Source organism: Salvelinus sp. IW2-2015, linkage group LG4q.1:29 (assembly GCF_002910315.2).
Source record: "Salvelinus sp. IW2-2015 linkage group LG4q.1:29, ASM291031v2, whole genome shotgun sequence".
In the NCBI taxonomy this organism is placed as follows: Eukaryota; Metazoa; Chordata; class Actinopteri; order Salmoniformes; family Salmonidae; genus Salvelinus; species Salvelinus sp. IW2-2015.
Window position 1 is genome coordinate 60,749,618 of NC_036842.1, and position 23,259 is coordinate 60,772,876.

The 23,259-nt window shown below is 43.7% G+C and overlaps 1 protein-coding gene across 1 annotated transcript in view; it reads left to right on the top strand.

Annotated features, from left to right (window-relative positions):
- The window catches only part of LOC111962278 (fatty acid 2-hydroxylase), a 34,278-nt gene extending 23,738 nt beyond the window's left edge, over positions 1-10,540 (top strand). Inside the window, exons 2-7 of the mRNA XM_023985248.3 lie at positions 6,002-6,085; positions 8,813-8,955; positions 9,175-9,275; positions 9,463-9,635; positions 9,927-10,179; positions 10,400-10,540. Coding sequence (XP_023841016.1) covers positions 6,002-6,085; positions 8,813-8,955; positions 9,175-9,275; positions 9,463-9,635; positions 9,927-10,179; positions 10,400-10,467 — 822 coding nt within the window. The 3' untranslated portion in view covers positions 10,468-10,540. The remainder of the gene's footprint in view (positions 1-6,001; positions 6,086-8,812; positions 8,956-9,174; positions 9,276-9,462; positions 9,636-9,926; positions 10,180-10,399) is intronic.
- The last annotated feature ends 12,719 nt before the right edge of the window (positions 10,541-23,259 follow it).

Genomic DNA, 23,259 nt, shown 5'->3' on the forward strand with positions numbered 1-23,259 from the left:
AGCCATGGTATATTGGCCATATACCACACCCCCCCAGGCCTTATTGCTTAATTGTACACCCACAAACATCTGAGATGAGTGGTCCATGACCTTTGAGTACGTATTTTGTTAACCTAAATTGTATGCTGTGACCAGGGGTGTGAAAAGTGTATAGTACAGTATTTGCAAACTCTAACAGTAATTCAATACACCATGTAATCTCTGTCAATATTCCTTGCGTTCTACACATTGTGTCATAGTTCACATAGTAGGAGTATACACAGGCACAACCCTATTCTGTGTAGTAGACCTAGTCAGATTTATGCCGGTGTGTCTCGCCCCAAGCAATGTGTGTATGTGACTGTCTGTTTTCACATTTTTAGACTGAGTAGATGTCTCAGAGAGAGAGTGAGGGGACACTGTACTCTACGCTATGAGCTGATGGGAGGCCCTCTGTCCTCTCCTCTACTCTGATGTGCTGTGTTACCATGGTGAGGCCTACCTGAGTGAGTGTGTTCAGTGGATGGGAGGTAAACTGGTCTGGTCTGGATGACCTTACTTAATGGACCTGCCTCTCTCTTAGCAGTATCCATCCCTCACTTACCCACCCTGGCTGAGCAAATTAAAGCCTTCCGCCCTCTCCTCTCCTCAGGCCCTCTCCCATTTCACATGGAATAGTCAAAGCCCTACACACCCACAGTACACACCGAGACACTGCTCTGCTGAAGGCACTTTCAGTCTAGAACTTCAACGGATTATTATATATTTTTTAATTAAAGTATATTATGGCTTGCTATAAGTATCAGTAAGCTAGTTGATTTACACACTTGTTGGCTCTGACGCCTGTGTTTGGTTCACAATAACTTACCCTAACGTTCAGGTCCATGTTAAGAGTGGCCATATTTCCACACATGCTGGTTTCAAATCAAAGCCATTGCCCAGGGTGATAAAAACTAGGCCCTGAATAATTATTGCCAGACTCCAATTTGCTGCTGATTCCAGCCAAGCCTTCCAATAAGTCAGTGAACTCAACTCAGGTTACGATGTAGAATCAGGTCAGGTGCTTCTACACTTCTTCACTTTCTCAGTGGTCTTATGACAATACTCTCTTCAGACTTCTCTGGGAAATAATATGTTCTGTTCCTCTTCAGAAATGCTAACACACCAGCTGTAATATTCAATGGTATTTTTAGTGTTGTAATACTTTTTTTTTTTCAATTGCTTTGGTGCAGTTTTCACAAGTATGTGGTACATTTTCACAACCCTTAGTACAAAAACCAAAGGAGATCATCAAAAAGGTAGTTGTTTCAAAACTTTTTCAATTGACTTAGTACAACAGACATTCATAGTCAATTTTTCACGAAACTTAATCAGTGTTTGATGTTCGCCACACATCATGAAACATGATTACAATACAGGTGGAAGGTGTATGATTGGGCGACAGATAGACTAACGGTTAGAGCGTTGGGTCAGTAACCGAAAGGTCGCTGTTTTGTCTATCCAAGCCGACAAGGTGAAAAATCGGTCAATGTGCCCTTGAGCAAGGCACTTAACCCTAATTTGCTCCAGTGTGTACCACTATGGCTGACCCTGTCAAACAGCACATTTCACAGCACCTATCCAGTGTATGTGACAATAAAACATTATTTGTATTTTTTTATTAACAAATAATTGCCATCGCCATGAGTGTGCCACCCTCCTTCAGGCAATGGATGAATGAAATCAAATCACATTTTATTTGTCAGATGCGCCGAATACAACGAATACACCTTACAGTTAAATGCTTACTTACAAGCCCTTAACCAACAATGCAGTTTTAAGAAAAAATAAGTGTTAAATAAAAGTAACAAATAATTCAAGGGCAGCAGTAAAATAACAATAGCAAGGCTATATACAGTTGGTACCAGTTCAGAGTCAATGTGCGGGGGCACCGGTTAGTCGAGTAATTTAAGTAATATAAACATGTAGGTAGAGTTAAAGTGACTATGAATAGATAATAAACAGAGAGTAGCAGCAGCGTAAAAGAGGGGAAGGGGTGGGGGGGCAATGCAAATAGTCTGGGTAGCCATTTGATTAGCTGTTCAGGAGTCTTCTTTAAAAATGTTTTTTTTTAACCTTTATTAAACTAGGCAAGTCAGTTAAGAACAAATTCTTATTTACAATGACGGCCTAGGAACAGTGGGTTAACTGCCTTGTTCAGGGGCAGAACGACAGATTTTTACCTTGTCAGCATGGTGGATTCGATCTAGCAACCTTTCGGTTACTGGCCCAACGCTCTAACCACTAGGCTACCTGCCGCCCCAAAGCCTTACGGCTTGGGGGTGGAAGCTGCTAAGTCTTTTGGACCTAGACTTGGCACTCAGTAATCACTTGCCATGCAGGAGCATGCAATTACATCAATACAGACCAATGTCATGCTTGGAATTGCCATGCCAAAAGGTTTTTCCAAGGTGCATGAACAATGAGGACATTAAGTGCTTTACTGCGATGTCAATGAGAACCTATGACCAAATGCTCAAGACAGGATTTGTGCATCAATGAATGTGAAAGATGTCTTCAATGATCACATATGGGATAGAAGTGATGTAAATTTGATTTTCTATTTTTATTAAAGCCTTATGTGAAAACAGTGTAATGTAATGTAGCATAGTACTTTCAAAGGGCAATTGTGAATTGTTTGCTATAAAATTAACTGGATGTTAAAACAGCTAATCAGTTCAGGTGCACTAATACATTGAACTATCAGTGTGACATAAACCAAATATTAAAACATGCTGAAGCTCACATATGAACGGTGTGTCTGCCTCAGGCAGGACTTTAATGGCACCAATGTGATCATTAACTTTGTATTTTTTTGTGCATCTTGTTTATAACTGTAATGAGTTTCCATCATGTGAGTTGACATGTTTTTTTTTGCTTGTGTGTTGTATTTGCATTCAACATAGTTTAAGTAAGCTCATGGAACACAGTTATAGTGCCTTGAGAAAGTATTTTATTGAAATGTATTGAAAATGAAATTCAGAAATATCTAATTTACATAAGTATTCACACCACTGAGTCAATACATGTTAGAATCACACCTGTAATCGCTGCCAAAGGTGAGTCTTTCTGGATAAGTCTCTAAGAGCTTTGCACGCCTGGATATTTGTACAATTCTTCGAGCTCTGTGAAGTTGGTTGTTGATCATTGCTAGACAGCCATTTAAGTCTTGCCATAGATTTTCAAGCCAATTCATGCCAAAACTGTAACTAGGCCACTCCGGAACATTCAATGTCATCTTGGTAAGCAAATCCAGTGTATATTTGGCCTTGAATTTTAGGTTATTGTCCTGCAGAAAGGTGAATTTGCCTCCCAGTGTGTTGGAAAGCAGACTGAACCAGGTTGTCCTCTATGGAGTTGTCTGTGCTTAGCTCAATTACGTTTATTTTTATCCTAAATAACTCCCTAGTCTTTCCCAATGACAAGCATACCTATAACATGATGCAGCCACCACCATGCTTGAAATGATGAAGGGTGGTACTCAGTGATGTGTTGGATTTGCCCCAAACATAACACTTTGTATTCAGGACATAAAGTTGATTTATTTGCCACACAGAGAGGGAGAGAAATAATAACGTTTTGGAACTTTTTGTGAGTGTAATGTTTACTGTTCATTTTTTAAATGTTTTGTTTCACTTTTGTTTATTATCTATTTCACTTGTTTTGGCAATGTAAACATATGTTTCCCATGCCAATAAAGCCCTTAAATCAAATTGAGAGAGAGATGGTGGAAAAGGTTGGAGGAGGCAGAGAGTGAGATGTGGTTAGGATTTAGAGAGAACAAATGAGGTGTTGTGTAGCCGTGGAGATGGGAGTAGAGGAGGATTGTGGTTAATCATTTGTATAGCTGGAGAGTTGAGAGAGAGAGAGCTGCCGATTTACACCTGATTAATATTGCACCTGTCTGACTCTGAGAGGAGTTGCCAGGCAATGGCTCGACCAGGGAGAGCTGAGAGGGGATGCCCGGGAGAGAAAATGAGATGGCCTCGCCTTGTCCCTGGGAAAGGAGGGGAATGGGAAGACCATCACAGGACAGACATGGTGGGAGGGATGACACTGAAAGACAGGCTCTACCCCTAGATCACAGGGAGGCTAACCTTCACCAGGTAGTTTAGGTCAAATTTGTTGCTCAAGAAACCACAGATCAACTCTGTGACAGGAGGGTTTAGACTAGGGTCAATAAAACCATCTCTTACCACCACTCGTAACTTGAGCTATGAAATTCACCTTCAGAAATGAACATGGAATTCCTATTGGAATATTCGCCTGCCCTTTTATAAGAATGAATGATGGAATCAAAAGTTATTGTTGAAAAGTAAAGGATGGAGGTGTGTTCCGTTGTTAAATAGTTACTTTGTCGCTTTGTGTAAATAGTCAACACCCATAGTCAACACCCAATGGTGGGCATTGGGTTACAAGCTGAGGCATGCCTCTCTGCCTATTTGTTTTAATTGAACAAACTCCTCACGTTACATATCACCAAGCTTGACAGCATGGCTATCCAAGGATCTAGTTATCCCTATAATTTTCACCCACTTAGTTTTATGACAACCTATAATATGGCTGAATCATGATGATCAGCTGATAGAGCTACCCTTTGAGGAGATTACCTGGTCCTGAGCATAAACCCAGACAATCATGTAATGTGCCCTGAGACATAAAAGGATGCCTTACCAAACAATATGAACTGAAAGGAATGCGCTTTATGATATAATCAGGGCTGTGTCCATGTTACGTCCTTCCCATTCTTCAGGGCAATTGACAAAGGCAGATCTATATGCTCTATGCCTCTGACTCATACAGTCAATAAATCAGAGAATGTACCGTGCCTGTTTATGAGTGAATGCAGATAACATCTGGACATCATGAGTGTAATGGTGGACACTGGACATCATACTCAGTCCATACAGGTGGCAACACTGATACTAGTAGTTGGCAACGCTGATACTATAATGCCATTAAATAATCTGGAGTATAGCCATGGGGATGTGCAGAAACAAATACCTGTTATGATTCGCCACACACACATCTAAACCAAATTGTATGTCCCCATGGTAACATTATATTGTGAATAATTTGCTTTAGTTTCAAGGTTTAATTTCACATGCACAAGTAAAGTAAAATGCCTTTCTTGAAAGCTCTAAACCCAACAATGCAGTAATCAATATCAATGTAATACTAAAAATAACATAAGGTAGAACAAAAACACTAAAGCAATAAAAACAACATGAGAAAGTAAGTAAGCATACTACTGTATATATAGGGTCAGTATGTTCCAGTACCATATTTACAATGTGCAGGGATACTCGAGTGATAGAGCTATGTATAGGGGTAAGGTATTAGGATATATGATAAACTGAGTAGCAGCAGAGTATATGATCAAATCAAGTCAAATCCAATCACATTTTATTGGTCACATACACATGTTTAGCAGATGTTATTGCGGGTGTAGCGAAATGCTTGTGTTTCTAGTTCCAACAGTGCAGTAATATCTAACAAGTAATATCTAACAATTTCACAACAATACACACACATTTAAAGTAAAGGAATGGAATTAAGAATGTATAAATATTTGGATGAGCAATGTCAGAGCGGCATAGACTAGAATATAATACAGTATATACATATGAGATGAGTAATGCAAAATATGTGAACATTATTAAAGTGACTATTGTTCCAATTATTGAAGTGGCCAGTGATTTCAAGTCTATATGTATATAGGGAAGCAGCTTCTAAGGTGCTCGTGATAGCTATTTAACAGTCTGTTGGCCTTGTATGTGAGTGAGTGTACGTGGTGTGTATAGAGTCTGTATAAATGTATGTGCATATTATGTGTATGTGAGCAAATGATGAAGTGAGTGTTTGTGCGTGTGTGTTGGGAGTGTCAGTGTGTGTGAGTGCCTTAATGGACATCCTGCCGATGTTCGCATTTTGAATTGCATCTCACAACCGTTGTCTCTCATTGTCTCCTGTTGTTCCACAGACAGTGAGGGAGAGGAGGAAGGAGCACACCGTGGACGAGGAGCCTTCACCCCTCAGCAAATGCAGTCAAGTCGACCTGGATACGGTGAGAGAAAAATACATTGAGAAAAAGGGAGAGGGAGAGAGAGAATCAGAAAGAAAACTGGAAGAGGAAAAAATAAAGATCTAGAGCAGTGTTTCCTTTTTGGGTTACTGTACCACCAACTGAATTTAGCTCTGGCCGGAGTACCCCGGAAGTACCCCCTCGTGCATTCTACCAGTAGGCCTATGGTCTCATGAGTCTTCTCAAGTACCCCTGGCTAAGAAACACTGATCTAGAGGATGCCCGCACGGTCCTCTGGACTTCCCTCTTTGATCAGGCTGAACATCAAAACCCAACCACTGCAGGCTTTCAGCCAGGCAGGAAGTGACAGGTGATCATATCAGGTGTTGGTTATGGGGTTCAACTACAAGTCAGAGTTGAGCTCAGATCCCAGAGCCATACTGGGTCGTCATTGGCCCAACACTGTGACGCTATGTCTCCACCCTCGAAGCATCGTTACCCATCGCTCCACAAAAGCAGAGCAAGGGGAACAACTACTTCAAGGTCTCAGAGCGAGTGACGTCACCGATTGAAACGCTATTAGCGCTCACCCCGCTAACTAGCTAGCCATTTCACATCGGTTACAAAGGCAGTGTAGCATGCAGCCAGGGTTGTGCAACATCAATGTGTCTGGTCCAAGACCCTTGAGTTCAACGCTCTTGCTGCTCTGACTGTGGCCTGTGAGCTACAGTACACTGCTGCATTGACACACAGGGTGCGTTCGTAAATTCACTCTGGCTATCTACTCTGATTTCAGAGCACCTTCATCTGAGTGTGCCGGAGTTCAGAATAACTGATGAATTTACGAATGCTCAACTCCTGTGGAATATGTCCGGTGTCAGTTAAACATCAGAGTAAAAAGATTAATGAAATTGTTGCCAGCAGCACAGTAATAGTCACAAAATGCTCTGGATAACATGAAAACAGCCTAACCAGCTCTGCTAGGGTGAGAAAAATGGTCAGAGTGAGGTGTTCTCTCATGTATGTCTGGAAGTAGCTAGCAAGATAACTTTAGCCAGTTAGCTTGGGTGCTTGACTGCCGTTGTGAGGTCAGAATGCTCTGATCAACCCTACTCCTCGGCCAGAGAGTCCAGTGTGGGCTCTGAACCCCACGAGAGCGAAACGCTCTAAATTTACGAATGCCCAGAACACACTCAGCACTCTCTGGCACTCCAGAGTGAATTTACGAATGCACACATAGAGGGAGAAGAGAGTTGAGAAAGATGGAGACGTGACCACGCACAGTCATTCACCCGGCTTTGCTAAAAAATGTGTGCCCACCCGTTTTCACAGCTAATTATTGAAGAGCATGGGGAAGCCGCTTCAGAGCATTCATAATCATAGCTTATGACCGTTTGTAGGTGATATGAAGATATGTGGAAGGTTTATCTGTGTTCAGTATAGATAGACAGGGTACGGTATGCAGGGAGAGGTTCCTTTGTTCTCACTAACAGAACAGGTCTTTCTCAGGCCTTAGGAATGTTTTTGATTAGCTAGTGGATAGCAGCGAGTCACCTTCACTTTGCAACAGGGGCAGCCAGGGCCAGCTGTGTGTGTTTGTCATTGTGATGCATTGAGCGATGGCATGATGCTTGGCATTGCTTGTCACGTACCTAGTGCAGCGTCTCTTCTCTTGGCTCATTCAGCCCTACGTACTTACACAGTGGAGGAATCTGTGGCCTGAATACCATGACACTTTTGTCACTCATTATTATATTATTGACCTGTTTGTTTGCTTTTCAACACATACCTGACTGAAACCCCATTCCTCACTTTTAACCTCCTACCCCAAGACAATCGATGTCCTCAATGAATGGTTTGTTTACATTTTTGTTTCTCTAAATTGATCCAACCTTGTCTACTATACTGCCCTACCAAGCAAAAAGGAAGTAACTGCACATTTGGTCTAAAAATGAGTTGGTCATTTTTGCTACATTAAATACATGCTTAATCATGTGGACAAGTATCCTGCTTCTATTGTATTGTGTTTTGGAGAAAGTGGGGTTCATGTTAGCAGTAAAGTTACTGTGAAACCAAAGTAAATAAAAGTAATTTTTCTCTGTTCCACGCTATGAGCAGTTACTGCCTTTTTGCTTGGTAGGGCAGTATAGTAAATAGATATTTCACGCAGTCTATATAAACCTGACCCATCCTATAATTTATTACAGTGCAGAAGAGACCATGACTCTAAGAACAAGCCCATCTCAGTCTGCCTGGTCTCTATCCAAGGTCACGTTAATGGTTAAAGGAGACGTTTAGTAAAGGGTATGGACAGAGATATGATCTGCAGATCCTTCACAGAGATTAGATCACGCGTTTATCAGGGAGATGAACCTTTCCTTCCTGGGTCTGAAGTGTGGTGTGTTGGAGACTCTTTCCCGTGGACATCTGTCTCAGTCTCTCTACCGCCAACTGCTGGACAGAACACCATCAGTCAGAAGGGCTAAGCCAAAGTGATCTCACTGTCACAGTTATGACTGAAATAAGTTATCGAGTCCAATTTCCATTGGATTTCGATTCTCCATGAAAAAGAAGTAGTTTGACAATTCAAGCTTTTAGGCAGAAGTGGTGTTAATGGGGTTCTAAAACATTAGAATCACCTTGTATTGTATGATGCTGTATGTATGTATGTATGTATGTATGTATTGTACTGTTGTGTTGTGTGCTGTAAGCCTTAAGCTACTGTACTGTGTTGTAAGTTGAGCCGTGGCTCCCCTGCTATTCCTGCAGGACCTGGTGGACTGGCGGAAGCCCCTGGCCTGGCAGGTGGGCCACCTTGGAGAGAAATATGACACCTGGGTGCACCAGCCTGTGGACCGGCCCATTCGCCTGTTCGGGAACGAGTTTCTAGAGGCCAGCACTAAAACGTCCTGGTAAGAGAGAAGAATGTACACTTCGGGACGGTTTTCCAGACACAGATTAAGCCTAGTCCTGGACTAAAAGGCTATTTTAATGGAGACTCTATTAAACATACTTTTAGTCCCAGACTTGGCTTAATCTCTGTCCGAGAAATCGGCCCATACAGTGTAGAAATGCACTTACCCCAGAAAGATAAGCTTGGGTTTAGATAAGTCATGATTGTCTGCGTGTAGGTACATGGTCCCTGCTGTGTGGATGCCACTGGTGTTCTATCTCAGCTGGTACTGCTACACCACCTTGGCACTGGAGACAACCAGACTGTTCGCCAGCACAGGTAACAGACCCAATCATATCTCTCTGTCTCTCTCTCTCTCTCCTTCCATCTCTCTCTCTCTCTCTCTCTCTCTCTCTCTCTCTCTCTCTCTCTCTCTCTCTCGCCAGCCAGCCAATTCATGCTTTTCCCCATGTACAGTCTAGTAGATATCTATATCCTGTATCTGTCCCACCACCTCCCTCTCCAGACTACTCCGTCTTGGTGCACAAGTACAGCTTTCCCCTCATCTTTGTGATGGGCATGGTCATATGGACCTTCATCGAATATTGCATCCATCGCTTCGTCTTTCACATGCGCCCGCCCGCCCACAACTATTACCTCATCACAATTCACTTCCTGCTGCACGGACAGCATCATAAGGTGAGATACGGACATACACAGAAGAGTGAATGATACTCTGGAACTAAATGTTAAAAATCACTCATGTCTTTTTTTTAAATGGATAAGTACCTACATGTGTTTAATGCCTCTTTGGTTTATGATTAATTTGGAATTCAGAAACTTGGGAAACTGCAGAAGGATATAATTTTTGTTCCAAATCTAGGCCAAGCCATATGCTTAACTGATAAAACAATTTTTTTCAGTAACTAGTCAATGTCTATCTGCTTCTGAACTAACACCATGGTTAATCCTGCTGTTTCCTCCCTCCAGTCACCCTATGATGGCTCCCGCCTGGTCTTTCCTCCTGGCCTGGCCTCAGTGGTAGTAGGCAGCCTCTACCTGCTGCTAACCAAGTCCTTCCCCGAGACCCTGGGGGTGTCCCTGTTTGTGGGGGGGCTGTTTGGGTACGTGGTGTACGACATGATCCACTACTACCTTCACTACGGCTCCCCTCAGAGAAACACCTACCTGTACAGCCTCAAGGCATACCACGTCAAGCACCACTTTGAGCACCAAAGAGCAGGTAAGGAGGACCAGAATAACTCTTTGCATCACCATACTTCTGTTGGCATAGTAATTTCTAATGAAGAGAATGAGGGACATAGAATGTGAAGTATATGACCTCAGATTCTTCATACGTCTCTGTAATTCTCTGTACTTCAGCTCTGTGTATGGTTCTTATATCTATTATACCTTATGACTCGGTCCGCTCACTGATGACATGCATTGGTTTCCCTCTGCAGGGTTTGGAATCAGCACCACATTGTGGGACCATCCGTTCAACACGGTGATCCCCGAACAAACCTTTTAGAAGACCCAACTTAATCTACTCTCCAGAGAGGGGCGACCTTCCCCCATCCCTCTTACACCTGACAACTTACCCCTTCAATGACCCTACCCTGTGACTCCAGCATGTCCCTCTAAACTACCACAAACCAGTCTGTCTGTCTGGCTCACTGCTTCGCTGCTACAGCGCTACTCTCCTCTCCGAACAAAACAAAACACACTTCATGTTCCACCTGCTAATCAAAGCAGGAAGGTATCTTTTCAGAACTGGGGGGGGGGGGGGGGGGGGGGGGGTGGAGGGTCCGTAACGGGGAACATGTTTATATTTCTTTATTGTTTATAATGGACAAAAGGATACAATTAAGATTGTATATGACTATGATGCAGTAAGGATGAACTTACATGCAGTCCCAGGTTCTAACGGTCAACATCCCACCAGAGACCGTAGAGAGAGAGATTGGAAAGTGAGAGAAGGAGTGTGCATGTGGAAAGAGAGGAGAATGAGTGATGTTTAGGAGGGTGAAAAGTGAAAGAGATTACACTTGTCCTTATAGAAGCTGTCCAAGTTTATACATTTACATATACCTTTAAGAAAACTCAGGAAAGTCCCTTCTCTATCCCTGGAGTGTTGATGCTGCAGAATGCCCTCCTCTATTCTAAAGGTCAAGCGTTACTAATGCTCTTCCCACAGAAAAACGCTTTTGACAGCATGTGCTCACCGAATCCAAAGATGGTTCATCTGTAGTGTCTTGCCTTCACCGGGACATTTCCATAAAAAAATCTGTGGGAAGGTATGAAGGGAGCTGATTTACTCTTTCACTATGTTCATATTAATGTATATTTCAACATAATGTCTATTTGTATTAATTAATGGTATGACTAAATATATAGAAATATGTGTGCAAACAAAGAGATACTGTATCTTTCCCATTCCATCTCTCTCATATACACTGGTTTGTTGTTGACATGTCAAATGAAGCTTCAGAAAGAGTTGATGTTTTACTAGGTGTGGAGAGATGGAGTCGGATGTATACATCCTGATTTTTGTGTGGATGGATGTATTGAAGAATGGCTGGATACGTGGTGTTATGGATACAGAACGCTGAGGGCATGAGACCGGTCTATCAGGTCTCCTGCTGTAGGGAGCAGCACGTGGCTAGTGTGATAAGGTAAAGGATGGGGCGGATTTATATTAGGACCTCACTATAGGTGCCCGTTCACCTCCCTGCATGTAGGGTGACGATCTAGCATCAGACTGAAGTGTAGGAGACCCTTGGTTCAGTTACAGGTTGATCCTCAGCTGTTCTGACTAGTTGTTTTCAATCCTGATGTTTCTATCTTCTGCATTCCATGTGTTTTTGTTCATTCCCTTCTTGATTTTCTTTACTGTTTTAATTAACCCTTGGGTGAAGCCACTACAGATGAGCCCAAATACTCCTACTGTTCCTCAGGAGACCATGGAAACAGACAGGGGACTGGGGCCTCACGAAGCCCATGTGGTCTCAGACAGGGATTTGAACCATTAGTTAGGTCATGTTAGTGATACTATATTGCTACAGTAAGGAAGGCTTCCGGGGGCCACAGTCTCCTATCACCTTGATGGGGGTGATTTATAAGACGAGAGTAATTCTTCATTGCAAAAATATTGTGTGTAATCCAGCATGTACTTAACTGTATAAAAATTGCAGTGGGAGTGGTCTGTTTGGAACTCAGGTCAGGGGTCGGGGTTGGGCTGGGTTCACACTGTATTCAGACAGAGAGCGGTCAGCAGAGTATCAGTAAAATATCCAGATTAGCATCAAGGACTCACATTACAGTACTGAGATGATGCATGTTCAAACCAATATTTGTACTCATGCTTATGATGACTTTTGTATGATGAACCTTTCACATGACTTGATAAAGAACCAACAATTGTTGTGATGTTGATAATGATAATAATGCTGAAAATAAGGATGATGTTGATAATGATAATAATGATGATGTTGATGCCCCCTCTTCCCTGCACTCCCCTCAAGCTTCTGGTTGGGTTAAAGTAATAATACATATATATATTTATAAACAACTTGTAAACTTTAATACTGTCAAGTGGAAATATCTCTGCTAAATTATGCATTTAAAAAATTTCCAAATCTGTTTACCATAATACATATTTTAACTTTGTCTATGTAAATGCAGATATATCTGTAAATAAATGCCTGTATATTTCTGATGATCACTCGTTTTTGAGCCAGCCCATTTTTGTCTTCTAAACCTACTATTATAAAAAACAAATTATAGTCATGTTGATGTACTGTACTGAACTCTAGATCATTGTTATTCTTTCCCTTTAGTAATGGCTGGTAATGAACGATTGATGTCATACAGCATACTGTACATATCCTCTAGGATCTGCTGAGACACTGGTCTCAGAACAGAGGACCCTTCAGTCATAAACAACAGAGAGCTAAGGTATGCTATCATCTGGCACATTGCCCCGCCATAATCAAATAAGGAAGCTAATAGTGATATAATCCATCAAGGAGTATATTTATTTAGTATAATTCAGAAGGAGCTTGGTCACAAACTCCACTAACTCCAGAACATTTTTGCATTTATATTGAATAATTTCTTTAAGCCTATGTTGAGTTCTCTTTTAAAAGCTCAATTTACCACCAATGTAAAATATAGTCATTAAATATGTATAGCTGTGCAGTATGATTACCGCCTGCTGAGTAGTTCATTAGTGTGGCAGCTGTGGTCTGTGAGTCTGAGAGCTCTGTGGTAAAGGTCTGCATGGGACTGATATTTTCATTCCACTACCGCCAGCTCCTGCAGCTTTTCCCACCGCACCCGCACACTTCCAATGTTCTTTTTGTCCCACTCTCACCTGCTACCACAAGAACTGGTTCCGAACCCGGCCGCAGTACAAATGTTGTTTTAGACGTAGGCTATGTGATGCAGCTCGCTTGGCAGCCATGGTCCCAGCAATTTTGGGCCATATAGGCAATATAACAATTCGCTAAAATAACATAAGTTAAATTACCAGAGATTCTCACATGGCCCATTATATTAGGCTATCGGTATTACAGGGTTATACCTATCAGCTAATAGGCTAAACATAGTTTTAAAGCACAGGAGGCCAGAAAAGAGCTAATGGAATGGCATCAAACCCCTGGAAACCATGTGTTTGCTGTACGGTGCTTTCGGAAAGTATTCAGCCTTTTCCACATTTTTGTTACGTTACAGCCTTCTTCTAAAATTGATTAAATTAAATAAAAAATTCAGGTGCAATCTACACACAATATCCTATAATGACAAAGTGAAAACAGGTTTTTTGAAATGTTTGCAAATGTATTACAAATAAAATACAGAAATATCTTATTTATAAGATATATATAAATATAAGTATTCAGACCCTTTGCTATGACACTTGAAATTGAGCTCAGGTGCATCATTTTTCCATTGATCATCCTAGAGATGTTTCTACAACTTGATTGGAGTCCACCTGTGGTAAATTAAATTAATTGGACATTATTTGGAAAGGCACACACCTGTCTATATAAAGGTCCCACAGTTGACAGTGCATGTCAGAGCAAAAACCAAGCCATGAGGTCGAAGGAATTGTCCGTAGAGCTCTGAGACAGGATTGTGTCGAGGCACAGATCTGGGGAAGGGTACCAAAACATTTCTGCAGCATTGAGGGTCCCCAAGAACACAGTGGCCTCCATCATTCCTAAATGGAAGAAGTTTGGAACCACCAAGACTCTTCCTAGAGCTGGCCGTCTGGCCAAACTGAGCAATTGGAGGAGAAGAACCTTGGTCAGGGAGGTGACCAAGAGCCCGATGGTCACTCTGACAGAGCTCTAGAGTTCCTCTGTAGAGATGGGAGAATCTTCCAGAAGGATAACCATCTCTGCAGCACTACACCAATCAGGCCTTTATGGTAGAGTGGCCAGACGGAAGCCACTCCTCAGTAAAAAGCACATGACAACCCGCTTGCAGTTTGCCAAAAGGCACGTAAAGACTTTCAGACCATGAGAAGCAAGATTCTCAGGTCTGATGAAATCAAGATTCAACTCTTTGGCCTGAATGCCAAGACCTGAAAATAGCTGTGCAGCGACACTCCCCATCCAACCTGACAGAGCTTGAGAGGATCTGCATAGAAGAATGGGAGAAACTCCCCAAATACAGGTGTGCCAAGCTTGTAGCTCATACCCAAGAAGACTCGAGGCTGTAATTGCTGCCAAAGGTGCTTCAACAAAGTACTGAGTAAAGGGTCTGAATTCTTATGTAAATGTCATATGTATATAAAAGCCTGTTTTTGCTTTGTCATTATGGGGTATTGTATGCAGATTGAGGAAAAAAACGATTTTGTCAATTTCAGAATAAGACTGTAACCTAACAATGTGGAAAAAAATCAAGGGGTCTGAATACTTTCCGAAGGCAATGTATGCTGAACAAAAATATAAATGCAACATGCAACAATTTCACTGATGTACATTTCATATAAGGAAATCAGTCAATTTAAATAAATTCATTACGCCCTAATCTATGGCGTTCACATGCCTGGGAGCCAGGCCCAACCAATCAGAAAGAGTTTTTCCCCACAAAAGAGATTTATTACAGACATAAATACTCTTCAGTTTCATCAGCTGTCCGGGTGGCTGGTCTCAGACAATCCCACAGGTGAAGAAGCTGGATGTGGGGGTCCTGGGCTGGCGTGGTTACACATGGTCTGCGGTTGTGAGGCCGGTTGGACGTACTGCCAAATTCTCTAAAATGACGTTGGAGGTGGCTTATGGTAGAGAAATGAACATTACATTCTCTGAGAACAGCTCTGGTGGACATTCCTGCAGTCAGCATGTCAATTGCACGCTCCCTCAAAACTTGAGATTGTGTGAGAGAACTATGTTGTGTGAGAGAACTGCACATGTTAGAGTGGCCCTTATTGTCTCCAGCACAAGGTGCACCTGTGTAATGATCATCCTGTTTAATCAGCTTCTTGATATGCCACACCTGTCAGCTGGATGGATTATTTTAGCAAAGGAGAAACGCTCACTAACAGGGATCAAATCAAATCAAATGTTATTTGTCACGCAAGAACAACAGGTGTAGACCTCAGAGTGAAATACTTACTTACCCAACAATGCAGTTTTAAGAAAAATAAGTGTTCTTATTAGGCTGGAGTCACTGGGCAGCTCGTGGCTGTGCTTCCCTTTGTAGTCTGTAATAGTTTGCAAGCCCTGCCACATCCGACGAGTGTTGGAGCCAGTGTAGTTCGATTCAATCTTAGTCCTGTATTGACGCTTTCCCTGTTTGATGATTCATCGGAAGGCATAGCAGAATTTCTTGTAAGTGTCCGGGTTAGAGTACCGCTCCTTGAAAGCGGCAGCTCTACCCTTTAGCTCAGTGTGGATCTTGCCTGTAATCCATGGCTTCTGGTTGGGCTATGTACGTATGGTCACTGTGGGGACGACATCATCGATGCACTTATTGATGAAGCCAGTGGCTGATGTGGTGTACTCTGCAATGCCATCGGAAGAATCCCGGAACATATTCCAGTCTGTGCTATCAAAACAGTCCTGTAGCTTAGCATCTGTGTCATCTGACCACTTCCTTATTGAGCGAGTCACTGGTACTTCCTGCTTTAGTTTCAGCTTGTAAGCAGGAATCAGGAGGACAGAGTTATGGTCAGATTTGCCAAATGGAGGGTGAGGGAGAACTTTGTACGTGTCTTTGTGTGTGGAGTAAATGTAGGCTAGAGTTTTTTTCCCTCTGGTTGCCCATGTAACATGCTGGTAAAAATGGGGTAAATCGGGTTTAAGTTTCCCTGCATTAAAGTCCCCGGCCACTAGGAGTGCCGCCTCTGGATAAGCATTTTCTTGTTTGCTTATGGCCCTACACAGCGTGTTGAGTGTCATCTTAGTGCCAGCATCGGTTTGTGGTGGTAAATAGACAGCTATGGAAAATATAGATGACAACTCTCTTGGTAAATAGTGTGGTCTACAGCTTATCATTAAATACTCTACCTCAGCCGAGCAAAACTTAGACTTCCTTAATATTATATTTTGTGCACCAGCTGTTATTTACAAATATACACAAACTTAAGCAAATTTGTGCACAACAGTTTTGAGAAATAAGCTTTTTGTTCGTGTGGAAAATGTCTGGGATCTTTTATTTCAGCTCATGAAACATGTGACCAACACTTTACATGTTGCGTTTATATTTTAGTTCAGTGTATTTGATACCATTCCACCTATTCCACTCCAGTCATTAACACAAGCCTGTTCTCACCAATTAAGGTGCCACCAACCTCCTCTGTTTGAAATAGAGCCAGAGTTGGAGAGAGAGTGGACACTTGGACTTTCTCTTGAGTTACAGTGCATTTCAAAAGTATTCATACCTCTGGGATTTTTTTTGCATTTAATTGTTTTACAAAGTGGGATTAACATGGATTGTATTTTTTGTCAACAATCTACATAAAATTCTCTGTAATGTCAAAGTGGAAGAACATTTTTGTATATTAAAAAAAAGATGAATATAAATTAAATAACTACAATATAGTCATTGCATAAGTATTCAAGTCCCTGAGTCAATACATGTTAGAAGTAATTGTTGCCAAATGTATAACTGTGAGTCTTCTTGGGTAAGTGTCTAACATGCTGACTCCACTGAGCACGCATGTGCATCCGCGTGCGCCATTGTGCGCATGTTCATTTTGTCCATCCACACCAGACACGATCAGGACACACAGGTTGAAATATCAAAACTAACTCTGAGCTAACTATATTGATTTGGGGACAGGTCAAAACACATAAAACATTCATGGACATTTAGCTAGCTAGCTTGCTGTTGCTAGCTAATTTTTACTGGGATATAAACATAGGGTTGTTATTTTACCTGAATTGCACAAGGGCCTTTTTTTCCTGGATCTATGTTGAATTTTTACCCATTCTGAGTCTCACACAAATGTGTTATCTACTCCGATTATTAATCCACATATAAAAAGGTAAACCTAGTTTGTTTCTAGTAATCTCTTCTTCTTCTTCTTCTTCTTCTTCTTCTGTGGACGTTATATGGTGGTTGGCAACCAACCACCACCAATCACCCACGTGGGGATATACTCCTAAAAAACAATGAGATGGGAGAGGCGGGACTTGCAGCGCATCATGTGTCAAAAATAGAACCAAGTTCTATTTTAGCGCCTGGCTATGCAGACGCTCATTGACTCCCGTAAGCAGTTTTGGTGGAATTATTGAATAACGTGTGTCAATTTATTTTGCAAGCCTGCGCTTTCAAAACACAGGCAGTGTGGTCAGCATATAGAGCTTTACACACCGGGATTGTGCAATATTAGCCCATTATTCTTTTCATAATTCTTCAAGCTCTGTCATGATGTTGGGGATAATGGCTAGACAACAATTTTCAAGTATTGACATAGATTTTCAAGCAGATTTAAGGAACATTCACTGTCTTATTGATAAGCAACACCAGTGTAGATCTGGCCTTCTATTATAGAATATTGTTCTACTGAAAGGTGAATTCCTCTCCCAGTGTCTGGTGTACAGCAGACTGAAGCAGGTTTTCCTCTAGTATTTTGACTGTGATTGGCTCCTTCCCATTTCTTTTCATACTAAAAACTCCCCAGTCTTTGCTGATGTCCAGCATACCCATATCATGATTCAGCCACCACCATGCCTGAACATAAGGAGGCAGTTACTTAGTGATGTGTTTTGTTGGATTTGCCCCAAACATAAGGCTGCATTTAGGCCAAAACGTCTATTCCTTTACAGTGTTTTATTGCAATATTACTTTATATTATATGTACAGTGGGGAGAAGAAGTATTTGATACACTGCCGATTTTGCAGGTTTTCCTACTTACAAAGCATGTAAAGGTCTGTAATTTTTATCATAGGTACACTTCAACTGTGAGAGACGCAATCTAAAACAAAAATCCAGAAAATCACATTGTATGATTTTTAAGTAATTAATTTGCATTTTATTGCAGTGGGGTTACAGGTTTATCAACTTTAAAAGCAGAATTACTTTCTCATTGTTCGTCAACTGATGATATACAATTTTCTAACTCCGAGTCTACTTTTATCCAATGTAAAAAACACAATTTCAAACTTTTGCTACATAAGACCTTAATCGAGGCGGTCGGTCACAATTGTGAGGCTTTGCCTCTGTACAGTATACAGAGATACAACATGTTACATCAAGGCAGAGGAAAATTAAAGCTAGATAGGTAAGGAGGAAAGGAGTGGGGGGAAGGTGTAACGGCTTCCGTCGGTAGAAGGAGAGGAGGACCAAAGCGCAGCGTGGTATGTATCCATATTTATTACAATACTTCTTAAAGACGAACAAAACAATAAACAAACGAAAACCAACGAAGCTACAGTCCTGAACATAAAACAGAACATAAAACACATGAACGCACGAACAGGAACAATCACCCACAAACCAACAGTGAATACAGGCTACCTTAATATGGTTCCCAATCAGAGACAATGACAAACACCTGCCTCTGATTGAGAACCATATTAGGCCAAACAACAAACCCAACATAGAAACACAAAATATAGAATGCCCACCCAGCTCACGTCCTGAAAACACTAAAACAAGGAAAACACAAACGAACTATGGTCAGAACGTGACAGTACCCCCCTCCAGGTGCGGACTCTGACCGCACAACCTAAACCTATAGGGGAGGGTCTGGGTGGGCATCTCTCCGCGTGGCGGCTCTGGGGCTGGACGAGGACCCCATCCACCATTGTCTTTGTCACCTCCTTAGCGTCCTTTGAGTGGCGACCCTCGCCGCCGACTCGGCCTAGGAACCCTAACACCGGCCCACTAGACTAAGGAAACTCCTCCGGACTGAGGGACAGCTCCGGACCGAGAGGCAGCTCATGACTGAGAAGTAGCTCATGACCGAGGGGTAGCTCATGACAGAGAGGTAGCTTATGACAGAGAGGTAGCTTATGACAGAGAGGTAGCTTAAGACAGAGAGGTAGCTCAGGACAGAAGGGCAGCTCCGGACTGAAGGGCAGCTCCGGACTGAATGGCAGCTCCGGACTGAATGGCAACTACGGACTGAATGGCAGCTCCGCTGAATGGCAGCTCATGACTGGAGGGCAGCTCATGACTGAAAGGCAGCTCATGACTGGAGGGCAGCTCATGACTGGAAGGCAGCTCATGACTGGAGGGCAGCTCATGACTGGAAGGCAGCTCATGACTGGAGGGCAGCTCATGACTGGAGGGCAGCTCATGACTGGAGGGCAGCTCATGACTGGAAGGCAGCTCATTACTGAGGGCGGCTCCATTACTGAAGGGCGGCTCTGGCAGCTCTGACTGCGGCGGTCTGGCGGCTCCTGACTGGCGGGCGCCTCTGGCGGCTCCTGACTGCGGCGGCTCTGGGCGGCTCCTGACTGGCGGGCGGCTCTGGCGGCTCCTGACTGGCGGGCGGCTCTGGCGGCTCCTGACTGGCGGGGTCGCTGGCGGCTCCTGACTGGCGGGCGGCTCTGGCGGCTCCCTGCACAGACGGGCGGCTCGGATGGCGCTGGACAGACGGGCGGCTCAGATGGCGCTGGGTAGACGGGCGGCTCAGGCGGCGCTGGGCAGACGGGCAGCGCAGGCGGCGCTGGGCAGACGGGCAGCGCAGGCGGCGCTGGGCAGACGGGCAGCGCAGGCGGTGCTGGGCAGACGGGCAGTGCAGGCGGCGCTGGGCAGACGGCCGACTCTGACCTGCTGAGGCGCACAGTAGGCCTGGTGCGTGGTGCGTGGTGCCGGAACTGGTGGTACCGGACTGGAGACACGCACCACTAGGCGAGTGCGGGGAGCAGGAACAGGGCACACTGGACTCTCAAGACGCACTATAGGCCTGGTGCGTGGTGCCGGAACTGGTGGTACCGGGCTGTAGCCACGCACCTCAAGGCTAGTGTGGGGAGAAACAACAGTGCGTACAGGGCTCTGGATACGCACAGTAGTCCTGGTGCGTGGTGCCGGAAATGGTGGTACCGGACTGGGAACACACACCACTGGGCGAGTGCGGGGAGGAGGAACAGGGCGTACTGGACTCTGGAGACGCACAGGAAGCCTGGTACGTGGTGTTGGCACTGGTGGTACTGGGCTGGGGCGACACACCACTGGGCGAGTGCGGGGAGGAGGGAAGAGGGCGTACTGGACTCTGGAGACGCACAGGAAGCCTGGTGCGTGGTGTTGGCACTGGTGGTACTGGGCTGGGGCGAGGAGGTGGCACCGGATATACCGGACCGTGAAGGCGTACTGGAGCTCTTGAGCACCGAGCCTGCCCAACCTTACCTGGTTGAATGCTCCCCGTAGCCAGGCCAGTGCGGGAAGGTGGAATAACCCGCACTGGGCTGTGCTGGCGAACCGGGGACACCATGCGTAAGGTTGGTGCCATGTACACCGGCCCGAGGAGACGCACTGGAGACCAGCTGCGTTGAGCCGGCTTCATGGCACCTGGCTCGATGCCCACTCTAGCCCGGCCGATACGTGGAGCTGGGATGTACCGCACCGGGCTATGCACACGTACAGGAGACACCGTGTGCTCTTCCGCATAACACGGTGTCTGCCCGTACTCTCGCTCTCCACGGTAAGCACACACCTCAGGGCGAGTACCGTGTATACTATGCCAAACCAACAGCTCTCTCTCTTCGCTCTCCTCCAATATTACCAACAACTCATCGAATGTCTCATAATCTCCCATCCTTTCACTTTCCTCCAATCTGTCCAATAACTCCTCCACATTCTCTGACTCGTACCTCAATTTCGCCAACTGCTCCTTATGGTAAGCACGGGGAACTGGCTCAAGTCTCCTACTTGACCCAACTACACTCTCCGTGTGCCCCCCCCCAAGATATTTTTGGGGGAGCCTCTCGGGTTTCCAGCCACTCTGCCATGCTAGCTCCTGCTGCTGCCGCTGCTGCCGCTGCTTCCCGTTACCACGCTGCTTGGTCCGAGTTTGGTGGGTGATTCTGTAACGGCTTCCGTCGGTAGAAGGAGAGGAGGACCACAGCGCAGCGTGGTATGTATCCATATTTATTACAATACTTCTTAAAGACGAACAAAACAATAAACAAACGAAAACCAACGAAGCTACAGTCCTGAACTAGAGAACATAAAACACATGAACGCACGAACAGGAACAATCACCCACAAACCAACAGTGAAAACAGGCTACCTCTTAATATGGTTCCCAATCAGAGACAATGACAAACACCTGCCTCTGATTGAGAACCATATTAGGCCAAACAACAAACCCAACATAGAAACACAAAATATAGAATGCCCACCCAGCTCACGTCCTGACCAACAACTAAAACAAGGAAAACACAAACGAACTATGGTCAGAACGTGACAAAAGGGGAAAAAAGGAGAGGGAATGATGGACTGTACTGTATTTCAATAAAACACAAAATATGTTGCTGTAGGTTGTCCATAAATCATAAAAATGCTATACTAGTTGAAGTTTACATGAAACTATCATATTTATTTCATCAAACACAGTGCCTGTGGACATGTGTCTCATTACCTTAACACTTTTTCAAGTTAGTGCAAAAACTCCAATCAGTTTTTAACCAAGTTTTATTCACCCGTGATGCATCATCTAGAAGAGTAGTAGAAGTCATTTTTTTCTGATATGCCTTCAGAATGAGGGTCTTTATCTCAAACACCCCCTTTACCCCACTTGCCCTTCTCAATACCGAAATATCTAAAATTGGGAAAAAGTCTGATTTAATTTTACTATATTTTTCATTTTAAATATTTTTATTTTCAGTCTTATGTTAAACTCAGTTTCCATCAAGGGAACAATGTAAAAAATAATAATTAGAATTAGATTTATTTATGTATTACTTTTTCAGACTATCTGATCAGAAAACATAACAATTATGAAATCGATAAATACAGATTATAATCTCAGTGATCCAAGAGAGTATTTTGTAAAAAATGGTCAAATGTCAGTTTCATGAGAATGACCCACACCGTGGTCCTGAAATGAAAGTGGGGCTTGGTCAGGGGTCATTAACACACTGTAAACACACACACACACACACACACACACACACACACACACACACACACACACACACACACACACACACACACACACACACACACACACACACACACACACACACAACACACACACACACACACACACACACACACACACACACACACACACACACACACACACACACACACACACACACGACACACACACACACACACACACACACACACACAACGGATATGTCCTTGCAGATGGGTGAGTCGGAGTTCCAGGACAGGAATGCAGTGAAACTTCTTCCCTTCAGGGTGTGGAGCTTTGTGTGTTTATTTTTACTGTCTAACAGGCACCTCCTAGCTGCTTGCCTCGGTCTGTCTGCATCCCCGGGTCCTCCTACTGTCCCACAGAGTAGAGGACTGCATTCCTGCAAGATACTCACGTAAACCGCAGCCCCGACAGAAATGATTGTGGCGTGCAACCCCTAGAGAGTGTCAAAGTTAGGGGGTGTCGGATGTTGGGGGAAAATGTGCAACGTTTTTTTGTCACAGGCACAGGATACAGAAGGTGTGAACGGTACAGGCCATGGACCCAAAATATTGAGGTTTTGTTCCCCGAGCCACTTAGTTATCACTTTTGCCTTATGGCAAGGTGCTCCATCATGCTGGAAAAGGCATTGTTCGTCACCAAACTGTTCCTGGATGGTTGGGAGAAGTTGCTCTCGGAGGATGTGTTGGTACCATTCTTTATTCATGGCTGTGTTCTTAGGCAAAACTGTGAGTAAGCCCACTCCCTTGGCTGAG